The sequence below is a fragment of the Trichechus manatus genome, unplaced genomic scaffold (assembly GCF_000243295.1).
Source record: "Trichechus manatus latirostris isolate Lorelei unplaced genomic scaffold, TriManLat1.0 scaffold00019, whole genome shotgun sequence".
NCBI lineage: Eukaryota > Metazoa > Chordata > Mammalia > Sirenia > Trichechidae > Trichechus > Trichechus manatus.
The window spans coordinates 9,072,063-9,086,519 of NW_004443955.1; the positions used below are offsets into that span (position 1 = coordinate 9,072,063).

The 14,457-nt window shown below is 38.3% G+C and overlaps 1 protein-coding gene across 2 annotated transcripts in view; it reads left to right on the forward strand.

Annotated features, from left to right (window-relative positions):
- Window positions 1-14,457, forward strand: part of MTMR10 (myotubularin related protein 10) — a 73,737-nt gene that overhangs the window by 14,987 nt on the left and 44,293 nt on the right. For both annotated transcript variants that reach the window (XM_023727857.1, XM_004372632.2), the window contains exons 3-5: window positions 10,010-10,146; window positions 12,738-12,810; window positions 13,328-13,470. In XM_023727857.1, coding sequence (XP_023583625.1) covers window positions 10,135-10,146; window positions 12,738-12,810; window positions 13,328-13,470 — 228 coding nt within the window. In that variant the 5' untranslated portion in view covers window positions 10,010-10,134. The remainder of the gene's footprint in view (window positions 1-10,009; window positions 10,147-12,737; window positions 12,811-13,327; window positions 13,471-14,457) is intronic.

Here is a 14,457-nt window from a genome sequence, read left to right on the forward strand (position 1 = left end):
TGATGTCCACTCCTTTACTCTTGATTTTAGTAATTTTTATGCATGCCTCTCTTGCATGCATGCGTCAGTCTAGCTAAAGGTTTGTCAGTTTAATTGATCTTTTTAGAGAACCAACTTTTGGTTTTGTTTGTTTTCTCTATTCTCTATTTCACTAATTCTGCCCTAATCTTTATTATTTTCTTCCTCCTGATTGCTTTGAATTTTTTTTTCGTATTTTTCTAACTTCTTAAGATGGAAGCTTAGGTTATTGTTTCAAGGTCTTTGTTTTTTCGTAATGTGGGCATTTGCAGCTATTTATTTTCCTCTGAGCACTGCTATAGCTGCATCCTGTAAGTTTTGGCATATTGTGTTTTTGTTTCCATTCATGTCAGAGTATTTTCTAATTTCCTCTATGACTCACTGGTTAAGATTGTATTGATTAATTTCCACGTATTTGTAAATTTCCCAGAATTTCTTCTATTACTTATTTGTGAATTAATTACATTGTAGCCAGAAAGCATACTTTGTATGATTTGAATTCTTTTAAATTTATTCTGGTTTGTTTTATGGCCTAGTGTATGGTGTATCCTGGAGAGTATGCCATGTATGCTTGAGAAAAAAATGTGTAGTCTCTTGTTGTTGGGGGGAGTGTTCTGTAGATGTCTGTTAGGTTTAGTTAGTTGGTTATAGTGTTGTTCAAATCTTCTGTTTCCTTGTTGATTTTTTGCCTGGTTTTCTATTTGTTGAAAGTAGTGTGTGAAGTTGCCAACTATTATTATTGAATTACCTGTTTCTCCCTACAGTTCTTTTTCAGTTTTGGCTTCATGTGTATGGGGATTCTGTTGTTAGGGCCATCTTCATTTCATTATGAAATGTCCATCTTTATCTCTAGTAACTTTTTTTGTTTTAAAGTATTTTGTATGTTATTAGTATAGCTACTCTGGCTCTTCTGTGGTTGGTTTTTGCATGGTATATCTTTTTACATCCTTTTACTTTCAACTTATTTGTATCTTTGGATCTAAAGCGTGTCTCCTGTAGATAGTCGAGCTTTATGTCTCTGCTTTTGCTGATCTTTTTACCTGGACTCCCTGACTCTCTTACTCTTCTCTTCCTTCATGTGTGCGAAAATTGTTTTTGTTACCTGCAGTCCCTTTTTCTGTGCCTTGCACAGATTATATCCTTAGAAGATGTGAAACACTGGTGTTAGAAGAAGAATAATTATGCAGAGTTCAGAGTCTGGTTGCTTACCCTTCATTCTGTTCTGACAAAGGCTGCAGTTATTTATATCCTCAGGTCAGCTTCTAGCATAGCATTTAAGCTCAGTCACCTCCTGAACTACCTCCTCAGAACTTGCTGCTCTTCTTTAGTGCCACAGACCACCATGGCTTTTGCTGTGCTGCAGGCCACCGCACATTTTGCCACCTGTTGCCTGCGGAGACTCCTTAGCAGGATGCTGCTTCCCTACTCTAAGTCGTCGTCCAGAGTGTCATAAGGCAGGCCACCCTCCCTTTCATTCCCTATCTCTGGTTTCCTCAGCACTGACACAGAAGAGGGGAAGAAAGTGAGAGTGAGGTAATTCAGAGAAGAGAGAAATGGAAAGCCACTGGCTAACTGTGGTTGTTCCAGAGCCCACGGAGAAAGCACCTAATAGCTAGCCCTGGGATTCTCCACTGTGGTTGCATACCTGGGGAGCATCACCTGGGGAGCTATTAAAAAATGCTGATGCCTGGTCCTACCTCAGACTAAATAAAGCATCATCTCTGGGGGTAGGACCTGACACTGATATTTTTTAAAGCTTCTCAAGCGATGCTAGTATGCAGCCAGGGTTGAAAACCATTGGTGTTCCCCTTGTGGGCATATCCCCAGCGTTTGACCTTGCTCTTCTATCCCTGTGTTTCCCCCTTTCTCCAAAGTATCTCTTCTAATCCTGCGAGGAAATCTATTCCCACATTTGGACAGATTCCAACCCCATCTTTCAGGGGTTCCCAGCAGTGTATTTCCATCAGTCTGAGTTATTCAGAATGGAGGGACCTCAGCAAGACTGTTAGTGATGACTAATGAGCTCTGCGTCCCAGAGAACCATTGACAAGAAGAGGAGTAATGGGCTCTGGATGGAATCTCCAAGCCTGGCCTCTTGGAGGACGCTGCACCTGTGTGCAGTGAGACCTGCTGCTGGGCCAGAATCTCACTGTGGACATAAGCACAACCCTCCCAAGAACAAACACTAATTCTTAGGTACAGTACAGTCTAAAACTTCAGGGGAGAAGTATATTCCTAACTGCCTTATAATTTGCACATGGAGTCAGTATTCCAAATATACGCAGAGCAGTGTTTGCTCTTTTCTTCATACATGGCCACTTTGGAGTCCAAAACCAGAGCCATTCACCTTGCTTACATAGAAACTCCATCCAAACTTGGAGATTTAAGGACTGGATCAAATTCTTAGCCAAAGACTGTTTCATTTCCTTTTTGTTTCTGAAGTATGGGAGGAGAAGCTCCTATTCTCCCAGTTAGAGTTTTAAGTTAGATAAACTAATAATTATTTATCCTGAGTTGAGTGTCTTACAGTTTTGCTTTATTGAACTTATAAAGAGTACCATTAGGTCAAACCATATGAAATTGTCAATATTCAACCATTTTGCCCCTCTAAAAGCAGCAGGTTCATATAATGCAGCTTATTGTAATTTAAGCATATACACTAGAAGATGTTTTATGTGTCTGTGTGTGTGCACACATACATACCTACATAACCTGGAGGTTGCTGATTTCCTCCTTTTCAGTCATTCTTAGTTTTTAGCTGAGAAAAGATGAAAAGACACCCCAGGATGAAAGACAGGATCACATAAATCACAATTTGGAAATAGATTTGTGATTTATTTTGCCTTTTTTTATGGTGGAGTCTGGGTAGCAAAACGGTTTGATTTGGGTTTCCAATTTAACCTTCCACTGAGTGCTGCAGCTCATTGGTGAGAAAGAAGCCTTTTGACTTGCCATAGAAACATTTCAGGAGTAAGGTTGTCTGTCCTCGTCACTGCCCTGAGCAGTCCTCGGGCTCTCTCAGATCACCGTGACATTGCAGATTGAAACATCTGTTCTCTGAAAGGATGTGCCTAAATGCATCTCCTAAGCTTTGTTTCCGCTACACATCTGTCAGTTTGTCATGCTGTTGGGGCTTGTGTGTTGCTGTGATGCTGGAAGCTATGCCACCAGTATTCAGATACCAGGAAGGTCACCCATGGTGGAGAGGTTTCAGCTGAGCTTCCAGGCTAAGAAGAGGGACCCGGTGGTCTCCTTCTGAAAAGAATTAGCCAGTGAAAATCTTATGAAGAGCAGTGGAACATTGTCTGATACAGTGCCTGATACAGTGCCAGAAGATGAGCCCCTCAGGTTGGAAGGCACTCAAAAATGACTGGGGAAGAGCTGTCTCCTCAAAGTAGAGTCGACCTTAATGACGTGGATGGAATAAAGCTTTTGGGACCTTTGTTTGCTAATGTGACATGACTCAAAATGAGAAGAAACAGCTGCAAACATCCATTAATAATCGGAACATGGAATGTACGAAGTATGAATCTAGGAAAATTGGAAATCGTCAAAAATGAAATGGAATGCATAAAGATCGATATCCTAGGCATTAGTGAGCTGAAATGAACTGGTATTGGTCATTTTGAATTGGACAGTCATATGGTCTACTATGCCGGGAATGTCAAATTGAAGAGGAATGCTGTCGCATGCATGGTCAAAAAGAACATTTCAAGATCTGTCCTGAAGTACAATGCTATCAGTGATAGGATAATATCCGTACACCTACAAGGAAGACCAGTTAATACGACTATTACTCCAATTTACGTACCAACCACTAAGGCCAAAGATGAAGAAATTGAAGATTTTTATCAACTTATACAGTCTGAAATTGATCGAACATGCAGTCAGGATGCATTGATAATTACTGGTGATTAGAATGTGAAAGTTGGAAGCACAGAAGAAGGATCGGTAATTGGAAAATATGGCCTTGGTGATGGGAACGATGCCGGAGATTGCATGATAGAACTTTGCAAGACCAACGACTTCTTCATTGCAAATATCTTTTTCACCAACATAAACGGCAGCTGTATACATGGACCTCACCAGATGGGACACACAGGAATCAAATCGAGTACATCTGTGGAAAGAGACAATGGAAAAGCCCAATATCATCAGTCAGAACAAGGCCAGAGGCTGACTGTGCATCAGACCATCAATTACTCATATGCAAGTTCAAGTTGAAACTGAAGAAAATTAGAACAAGTCCACGAGAGCCAAAGTACAACTTTGAGAATATCCCATCTGAATTTAGAGACTATCTCAAGAATAGATTTGACACGGTGAATGCTAATGACCGAAAACCAGACGAATTGTGGAATGACATCAAAGACGTCATACATGAAGTAAGCAAGAGGTCATTAAAAAGACAGGAGAGAAAGAAAAGACCTAAATGGATGTCAGAGGAGACTCTGAAACTTGCTCTTGAACATAGAGTAGCTAAAGCAAAAGGAAAAAATGATGAAGTAAAAGAGCTGAACAGAACACTCCAAAGCGCAGCTCGAGAAGACAAAGTAAAGTATTATGATGACATGTGTAAAGACCTGGAGATAGAAAACCAAAAGGAAAGAACACGCTGAGCATTTCTCAGGCTGAAAGAGCTGAAGAAAAAATCAAGCCTCGAGTTACAATACTGAGAGATTCTATGGGGAAAATATTAAATGATGCAGGAAGCATCGAAAGAAGATAGAAGGAATACACAGAGTCAGTATACCAAAAAGAATTGGTTGACATTGGTAACATATGATCAGGAAACAATGGTACTGAAGGAAGAAGTCCAAGCTGCACTGAAGGCATTGACGAAAAACAAGACTCCGGGAACTGACGGAATATCAATTGAGATGTTTCAACAAATGGATGCAGCACTGGAAGTGTTCATTCATCTATGCCAAGAAATTTGGAAGACAGCTACCTGGCCAACCAACTGGAAGAGATCCATATTTATGCTTATTCCCAAGAAAGATGATCCAACCGAATGCAGAAATTATTGAACAACATCATTAATACCACATGCAAGTAAAATGTTACTGAAGATCATTCAAAAGCGGCTGCAGCAGTATATTGACAGGGAACTGCCAGAAATTCAAGCTGGATTTAGAAAAGGACATGGAACCAGGGATATCATCGCTGATGTCAGATGGATCCTGGCTGGAAGAGAATACCAGAAAGATGTTTACCTGTGTTTTATTGACTATGCTAAGGCATTTGACTGTGTGGATCATAAGAAATTATGGATAACATTGCGCAGAATGGGAATTCCAGAACAGTGTGCTCATGAGGAATCTGTACATGCATCAAGAGGCAGTTGTTTGAACAGAACAAGGAGATACTACATGGTTTAAAATCAGGAAAGATGTGTGTCAGCGTTGAATGTTTTCACCATACCTATTCAGTCTTTGTGCTGAGCAAATAATCCAAGAAGCTGGACTACATGAAGAAGAACAGGTCATCAGGATTGGAGGAAGACTCCTTAACAACCTGCATCATGCAGATGACACAGCCTTGCTTGCTGAAAGTGTGAAAGTGAGGAGGACTTGAAGCACTTACTGATGAAGATCAAAGACCACAGCCTTCAGTATAGATTACACCTCAGCATAAAACAAAAGTCCTTACAACTGGACCAATAAGCAAAATCATGATAAACGGAGAAAAGATTGAGGTTGTCAAGGATTTCATTTTACTTGGCTCCACAATCAGCATGCATGGAAGCAGCAGTCAGGAAATCAAAAGATTCATTGCACTGGGCAGATCAGCTGCAAAAGACCTCTTTGAAGTGTTGAAAAGCAAAGATGTCACCTTGAGGGCTAAGCTGCACCATACCCAAGCCATCATGTTTTCAGTCGCCTCATATGCATGCGAAAGCTGGACAGTGAATAAGGAAGACAAAAGAAGAATTGACGCCTTTGAATTGTGTTGGCGAAGAATATTGTATATACCGTGGACTGCCAAAAGAACAAACGAATCTGTCTTGGAAGAGTACAACCAGAATGCTCCTTAGAAGTAAGGATGGTGAGACTACATCTCACATACTTTGGACACATTATCAGGAGGGATCAGTCACTGGAGAAGGACGTCATGCTTGGTAAAGTAGAGGCTCAGCACAAAAGAGGAAGACTCTCAGTGAGATGGATTGACACAGTGGCTGCAACAATGGGCTTGAACATAGTAACGGTTGTGGGGATGGCGCAGGACCGGGCAGTGTTTCATTCTGTTATGCATAGGATTGCTATGAGTCAGAACTGACTCAACGACAACTAACAAAAACAACAGCAAAGCTTTGTTTGATACGTTTTTAAGAGTTGTCACTTCAGCGACCATCTCTAACACAGGGGTTGGCAAACTTGTTCTATGAAGGGCCAGAAATAGAAAGTATTTTAAGCTTTGCAGACCGTAAAGTCTCTATCTTAAGTACTCAACTCTGCCTTTATCCCTTTAAAGCAGCCGTAGGCAGTACACAAACAATGAGCATGGCTGTGTTTCAATAACATTTTATTTACAAAAACCAGGAGCTGGATTTGGCCCACAGGCTGTAGTTTGCTGACCCCTGAACTCATTGAATGAGTTCTCCTCCTTTTATCTTTGTCCATTCTCACTGCATTCATGGGCATTTGATATTTGTGATATTGGTAAGGGAGCCAGGTTTCTCAAGAAGGGCTGTCCATGAGTGTGTGCATCATAGCCACAGTTTGCACATGGTTCTGGTGGGTTCTAGTGTGGCCACGATGTCCTGCCTCACAAGGCCTCCAGTTGTTTGCCTATCTCTTTCTTTCCGTTATTTCTTCTGCTTCCTTCTCAGGAACCTGGAATCCTGTAGTATGGTGTAAGTATAACATACAGGTGAAATGTGTATAAATCTTAAGTTTTATAACTGGAAGCATTTTGGTAGCATTGTACTAAGAGTTTTATTGTGGATGAGTTGGCTAATTAAGGACGGTGGCACAGTATGAGGTGATGTAGGCTGTATTTTGTGAGCCAGTGTTGCCAGGAGTATGTCGTGTTAACTACCTGAAATGGGTGTAATTAGTTTAGTTTTTTTAGGTTAAGGGCCCTGTTGTAATTGGTAGCTAAGATTTGCTGGTGGAGAAGGAGGGCTGGATATTCAGCAGCATAGGTTTTGGTAAACACCACATTTAAGGAACTATAGAAGATTTAAATGTTAATGTTTTTGAATTGTTTAACAAGTTTCTCTGTATTTTTGTCATTTTTTTAATTGAATTTTTCTAATTAGAATCCAATTAAAACCAGTACTTTGAAACTTAAATTTTGATGCATGCTGTATAAGGTCACTATGAGTCGGAATCAATTCAACGGCAGTGAGTTTGGTTTTTTGGTTTGGTGCATCAATAAAGTACATTTTATTTTATCTAAGTCTAGGGAAACAAGTATTGGATCCGAAGTCAGGGCACTTACTTATAAATTTCAGGTTTACTTCTTACTAGTTTTAAGATCTTAGAACAGGGATTTAACCTCTCTGAGTCAGTCTGTATATTAAGGAAAACATCCACTTTCTTAGCTTACAGGTGTGGAAAGAATCAGAAAAGATAAATGTTGAGAAACTCCCATTGGTAGGTCTTCCAGCTCTCTGTGCATGTGGTAGGCAAGCAGTGTAGTTCTGTGATTTTTTCTAACTTCATGTAAGTTTAGAAATAGTCCTTATCTTCTAACCTGCTGGACCATATTGAGCTATTAGTTGCTATTCTGTCTGGAACAACTTCTGTCCAGCCAGTGGTGGTCTGGTGATCTAGAAGTAGTGAAGTGATTTCACTCGGTCATGTTTCAGCACTCATTTAATAGGCACCTAACCATGTGGTCGCTGTGTGTCGGAATCAATATGATGGCAGTGGATTTGTTTTTTTTTTGGTTTTACCACATGCTAGGCACTACAATTTCAGCGTTGAACATAAGTCAGTCCATTTTATACCTTACCCTCATCTTTTAGAGTGTGAGACAGGCATGAATGAAAAAAATAAATACAAAATTGTAGCTGTGATAAGTGCTAGGAATTACAAGTATGCGATGCTCTGATAGAGGATTTAATCTAGGCAGGAGGTTTAAAAAAAAAAAATTCCTGAGAAAGTGGTTAGGCTAAGGGAAGAGAAAAGGATATTCCAGGAAATGGGAATAGCATGTGCAAAGACCCAATAGGTGGAACGAGTGTGGTAAGTAGAAAGGATTAAAGGAGGCCACGGTGGCAAAGCAGTGAGATGAGGAGGCTTGTGGTGTTGGACTAGACGTGCAGGGCTGTGTAGGCCATGTGGAGGAGACTTGTCTTCAGAATGGAAAATTATTCGAGTGGTTTGAGCTGGGGATTTGACGTGAGCAGATTAGAATTAACTCTGCAAGTAAACGTTGGGATGCTGTTCTTAAAACTAGCCTTGTGCATTTTCAAGAACTTTAAATAGAATTTATTGTTGCAACTCAAATTTATTATATTTTTGTTAAGAGAAGGGTTGGTTCAAGACTGTGATTGCATTCTTCATGAATTCTTAGGTGTTTGGGGATTATCAGTAAACCAGTTACTGTCCATCACTGTTGAAGGTTTTTATAGTGATAGAACTAGGCAACATATCAGTACCCTAATCATTGTGACCCTGGAGCCTGATTGCTTAAAAATGTTCTTAGACCTCGTTGAGTTTTAGGTATTAAGGTTCAATGATGAGCAAGATTAAAATAAATTCTAGAAAACTATTTTTTTCAGAATACCTTATAACTTTTGGTTTCTTGTATTTCTTTAATCTTCCCATTTAACTTCTAAAACTATATTTTAAAGTTTGATTGCCAGCTAATTTATAATTTGAGTACACAGGAAAACTTGATGTGGCTTTCTTGACTATATTTTAAAATAAATAGATGACATTATTAATTCTGAGGTTAAAGCTAAACTCTGTTTCTCATTCCTTACAAAAGGAGTCAGAGACGTTGGTTTGGGAAATCAAGTCAAGTGTTAATAAAACACATTTTAAATATTCTGTCAGACAGTTCTCTAAATGAGAGGGTGTAATTTATTTCATCTCCAGAATACTTTTCAGTAACATATGCAACTTCTGTGTTTGGTAAATGTGCACCTGTGTTTGATAAAACAGCTAATGTAAGCTAATCACATTTCCACAAATAAACAGGAAAACAGACCTTTAACATTTCTTTGAAAGGAGTGGTGTGTAGCAGGTACCATGTTTAACGGGGCAGGTCCACCTACAGTTTTGCGTGTGCACAACGGAGGAAGCCAGCCGTAGTCTCTCACAGGCTAGTAGTGGTAAAGAGTGTGCTGAAGAAACCCAGGTGTTGTCCTGAGCCTTCTGTTTCCCACAAGGGTGTGACATCCCCTTCTAAAGAACATGTATTTCTGTGCATGCCTCATTTTCTGTGCATTCCTAAGTGTCACTGTGGAAATAAGATTATAGCGTTATGTTATTAAATACCCATTGCCATCAAGGCAATTCCAACTCATAGTGACCCTGTAGGATAGAGTAGAAGTGCCACATGGGGTTTCCAAGTCTGTAAGTCTTTATGGACGCAGACTGCCACATCTTTCTCCCACAGAGGGGCTGGTGAGTTCAAACTGCCCACCTTTTGGTTAGCAGCCGAGCACTTACCCACTGCGCCACCAGGGCTCCTCCGTGTTATTAGATATTAATATATAAATAATGAGAGGCAGTGTAGTACAGTAGTTAAGAGTGCAGGCTCGGGTTCCGCCATTCTGGTTCAACCCTCTCAGACCCCCAGAGCTCTTTTTGCCTCAGTTTCTGTATCTTGCAGTGGAAAACAACCTCTTGTTTTTATTGTCTCTGTTGTGAGGAGGTAGAACACTTACAGTGCCTGGAACCTAGTGTCACTTCTTATTTACCATCATCATCATCATCATCATGAAGTGTTCGTTCTAGGTCACTAAGTGACTGTGGACATTTTATAGTAGTAGTTAAAGCTCACAGAATGTTATTTTTCTTTTTTGAAGGAGAAATTGTTGTAAATGAAGTGAATTTTGTGAGAAAATGCATTGCAACAGACACAAGTCAGTATGATTTGTGGGGAAAGTTGATATGCAGTAACTTCAAGATTTCCTTTATTACAGAAGATCCAATGCCATTACAGGTGGGTTTTATTTGTACACTACGTAATTATATCAAAGCTCTTAACTCTAAGCAGCACATATTATTGTATAAATCACAGATAAGGAAAAATGATAATGACGTTATTACACCCACTCCTCACTTAGTGGTATGGTTAGATTCCAAAGACCAGGTTGTTATGCGAAAATGGAGGATGGCCACATCAGGTCACAAAATGGAAGATGACTATATCATTATATAACTGCCAGATTACATCGTTACGTAACTGCCAAACCACTGAGATTCATGGCTCAGCCAAGTTGACAGGTAACCTTAACCATCACAGCCAGCATTACTCTCGCCTCGCATCTCGGCGTTCGTTACTGTCAGACATACATCATTAATGCACAGAATAGATAGTCGATGTTTCACTGTTGTAAATGTGCAATGTTGGATAATGAGATAGTAAGTGAGGAACAAGTATAATAATCAGTCTATTGTTGGATATGTGTTATATTAAAATGCAAAATAAAGTTTAGAATTTTGGAACGTGAAGAATAGAGTTTGTCGATGGTTTAAGTCACTTTGCTGTGTTTATCCTCTGTGAGCATTGGTAGTTTGTCCTTTTCAATTAGGGAGTTATTATTTCCTTGCTTCCAGCTCCTTTAACCTTCTTATGAAAACAGAGATATCCTTATTTACTAATCATAAAAAAAAAATTATTTAGCAAAAAATCTTATAAATGCTACACGTTTTACAATATTTTTAACTAATCAGGTCTTTTTCCAAAAAATTGAAGCCTAGTTTCTAGTGTATAGAGTGAAAAAAGTATTAATAAAGTTTTTCTTTAGTAACTCTTTTATAATCTTACTGGAAAACAATACAGTATTCCCCCATTATCTACAGTTTTGCTTCCCATGTTTCAATTACCCTTGATCAGCTGTGGTCCGAAAATACTAAAGGGAATGTTCCAGAAATTAACAGTTCATAGGTTTTAAATTGCATGCCATCCTGAGTAGCGTGATGAAATCTCGCACTGTCCCACTCCGTCCCACCTGGGACATGGATCATCTGTTTGTCCAGCCTATCTGTGCTGTATCCGCCACCCTCCTGTTGGTCACTCACTAACCATCTCTGTTATCAGATTGACTGTTGCAGCATTGCAGAGCTGTGTTCAAGTAACCATTATTTTACTTAATAATAGCCACCTAGTGCAAGAGTTGTGATGGTGGCAATTCAGATATGCCAAACAGAAGCCGTAAAGTGCTTTCTTTAAGTGAAAAGGTGAAAGTTCTAAACTTAATTTTTTGAGAGAGAGGAGACCATGTTCACATAACTTTTATTACAGTATGTTGTTACAATTGTTCTGTTATTTATTATTGTTGTTACTCTCCTACTGTGCCTCACTTACAAATTAAACTTTATCGTAGGTATGTATATATAGCAAAAACACATAGTACATACAGGGTTTGGTCCTGTGTGCAGTTTCAGGCATCCACTGGGGATCTTGGAGTGTATCCCCCACGGATAAGGGGGGACTACTGTAATTCCATGCAGTTTTGTTTTTTAAAAAATCAGACATTCCTTTGATTGACTTAAAAATTCTGAATTTCTTAAGCTCTTTTCTATTTTGACTTCCAAAGTATTTTATACTTCCTCTCCCTAAATCTTTCATTTACAATAGTAATTATTCTTTAATTAAATATTTGGATATTAATCATGAACTTTGAATTGAAGGGCATAACTATATATAAATATATTTCATATGGTCACTCATTAATTTCCCATAATATTTACTAGGTATTTGTGTTTATTGCAGTCTTCAGTAGGTATGTTTAGACTAAATTTAAGGCATTTGCAGATACCCAGTATGTGGAGACACAAGCATATTTGGATGTAGACTTGGGTTTTCCCTTTGTTCTTAGCTTCACTGACCCCAGACTTCACTGTAAATGAGAAGCATATACCTGGAATAGCTTAAATCTAGTACCACCAGTAGGAAAATAACTTAAACCAGTATCCTACTGATGGCAGGTTAATAATGTCAGTTTGAAAATGGGCATAAAGTGTTTGTTAACAGGTGGGGAAAAAATGAGCTATAGTTTATCGAAAGCTGCTTCTAAAGATTTTTATTTCTCGTAACTTTCTGCTCTGTAAAGATAGAGTTATGTTCTGCTCTAAAATCTCCACATTGTGCAAATCAAGCCATGATTTTAGCCATTAAAATCTGATTACTTTAGGAGTCCCCTTTTATTTATTATTTTGGTGACAGTTTAAGCAGAACTAGACATACAAATGTTTGCCTCTGAAGTGGTTGACAATATTACATATCTTGGATATGACAATGGTGTTGTGTACATTTTAACCTAATTTCATTTGTTAAAAAAAAAATGGGGAGAAAGGTAGAGAGCATGAACACAGCATATATTTCTTTCTCTCTCTCCCTGCTTTACTACTAAGGTGTGTTCTAAGATACTGTGTCCTTTGAGCTGTCATAGCTGCGTGGGCAAAGACTTTTTGTTCTTTTTAGAGATAGTCATCACAGTTTCTCATCACACTTAGAAGTAAGGCTTTTATTATTATTACCAGAATTTTAGGAAGAGAATTAACATGAATATATTTTTTTTATTGTAGAAATTCCATTATAAAAACCTTCTTCTTGGTGAACATGATGTCCCTTTAACATGTATTGAACAAATTGTCACAGGTATGTAGTATTCTTTACTCAGCGTGTATAAAACTTGATTCTGGAAAAGGTACTCGAAGAGTAAGACCTCTCAAATACCTGAGTCGGAATGTTATTTCTCTAGAATTACTACCCCCCCCCCTTATTTTGAGTCCTAGGAACATTATGAAAGTAGGAGGGAGAAGTTCAGAAATTACTTTAAAATGGAGATGTAGATTGTATAGTTTTTTTTATATTTTCTGAGTTTTTATCCTCTTTTTAATTAAAAATTTAATGAGTAAATGTATCCAGATGGTGGTGATCTTGTACAAAGAACAATTTAAAATACCTTCAAAAGCAAAGTAAAAAAAGACTCTCCAAAGCTGTAAGAACTATAGACAAATATTCCAGACAAATAGTGTTCAAGTGATGGATAGCCTTCCAATTATTTTCATTACAGATTTGTTAGAAAGTGGGTACTAAAGAGTGAATAACAAAAAAAAAAATTTTTTTTTGGAATAACAAAAATTTTTACAAATTTTTTTCTGTCTTTTTTCAGTAAATGACCACAAGAGGAAGCAGAAAGTCCTAGGCCCCAACCAGAAACTAAAATTTAATCCAACAGAGTTAATTATTTATTGTAAAGATTTCAGAATTGTCAGATTCCGCTTTGATGAGTCAGGCCCCGAAAGTGCCAAAAAGGTAATACTGTTAAGTTTTATCAAGTTCTGGGTTTTGTACTGTTTTTACCAATTTCAGTTCTGTATGGAAGTTCTCATTTCTCAGTTGCTCACATTTGTTAAAAAAAGTCACCATCAGATATCTCCTTATGTAAAGTCAAAGCTAATAGAACTATTTGCTTGGACTAGTTTATGGCTGTTTTAAAATAGTCTATGTAATTTTAATAGCTCCTAAAATATTAAAGAATAGAATATCCCATGGAAATTAACTTACCTTTTAAATTAAAACCATTGCCAGCTAGTTTCTTTCTTGCTTAAAAAGGTTGAGAAGTCAGGTGTGCTATAATTGAAGTTTGGTAAGACTTTTTAGTTCAGTACCTCAGAACTTTACCAACAAACTGAAAACTATGACTGAAGTTACAGGAGAGTTAGGTAAATGCGTAGTTGTAAGAAGGGCCTAGTAATTATTAATGGGTTAAAGAAATTTTAATGAATTGATTAGAGTGATATTTGACAAGGACAATCAAAAGCTAGGAAATTTTAAATTGCCTTATTTTTCCCCACTTTACAGGGAATGTTTACTGCCTACTTGTGAAGTAAAATTCATGGGGAAACATCCCCACTTCTTTGATTCCATGTTTGGCTTTGGCAGAGGAGTGAAGCTGGTAGACCTAATGCACTTCTGCTCCAGTCTGCAGTGCAGCAAAGCAGAGAATAACAACAAATTTCAAGGAGAAAGTCTGCTCCCATATATTGGGAATAGAGGAATGATGTCTTAGTGGAATAGAAACTTGCTTTTCTGACAGTGAGGCAGCTTTTGCACTACTGAGAAATGGGTGCATTTGTTTTCCATGGTTAAGACTTACTGCAGTAAAATTTTTGATATCAAAATGAGGTTATCAAGAGATCTTAACTCAGCTGTTTTTCATATACTTGCATGAGGAGATGGTAGATTTGTTTTGGGGGCTAGAACCAACCGTGTCTTCACAGGATGGCAAACATAAGATGC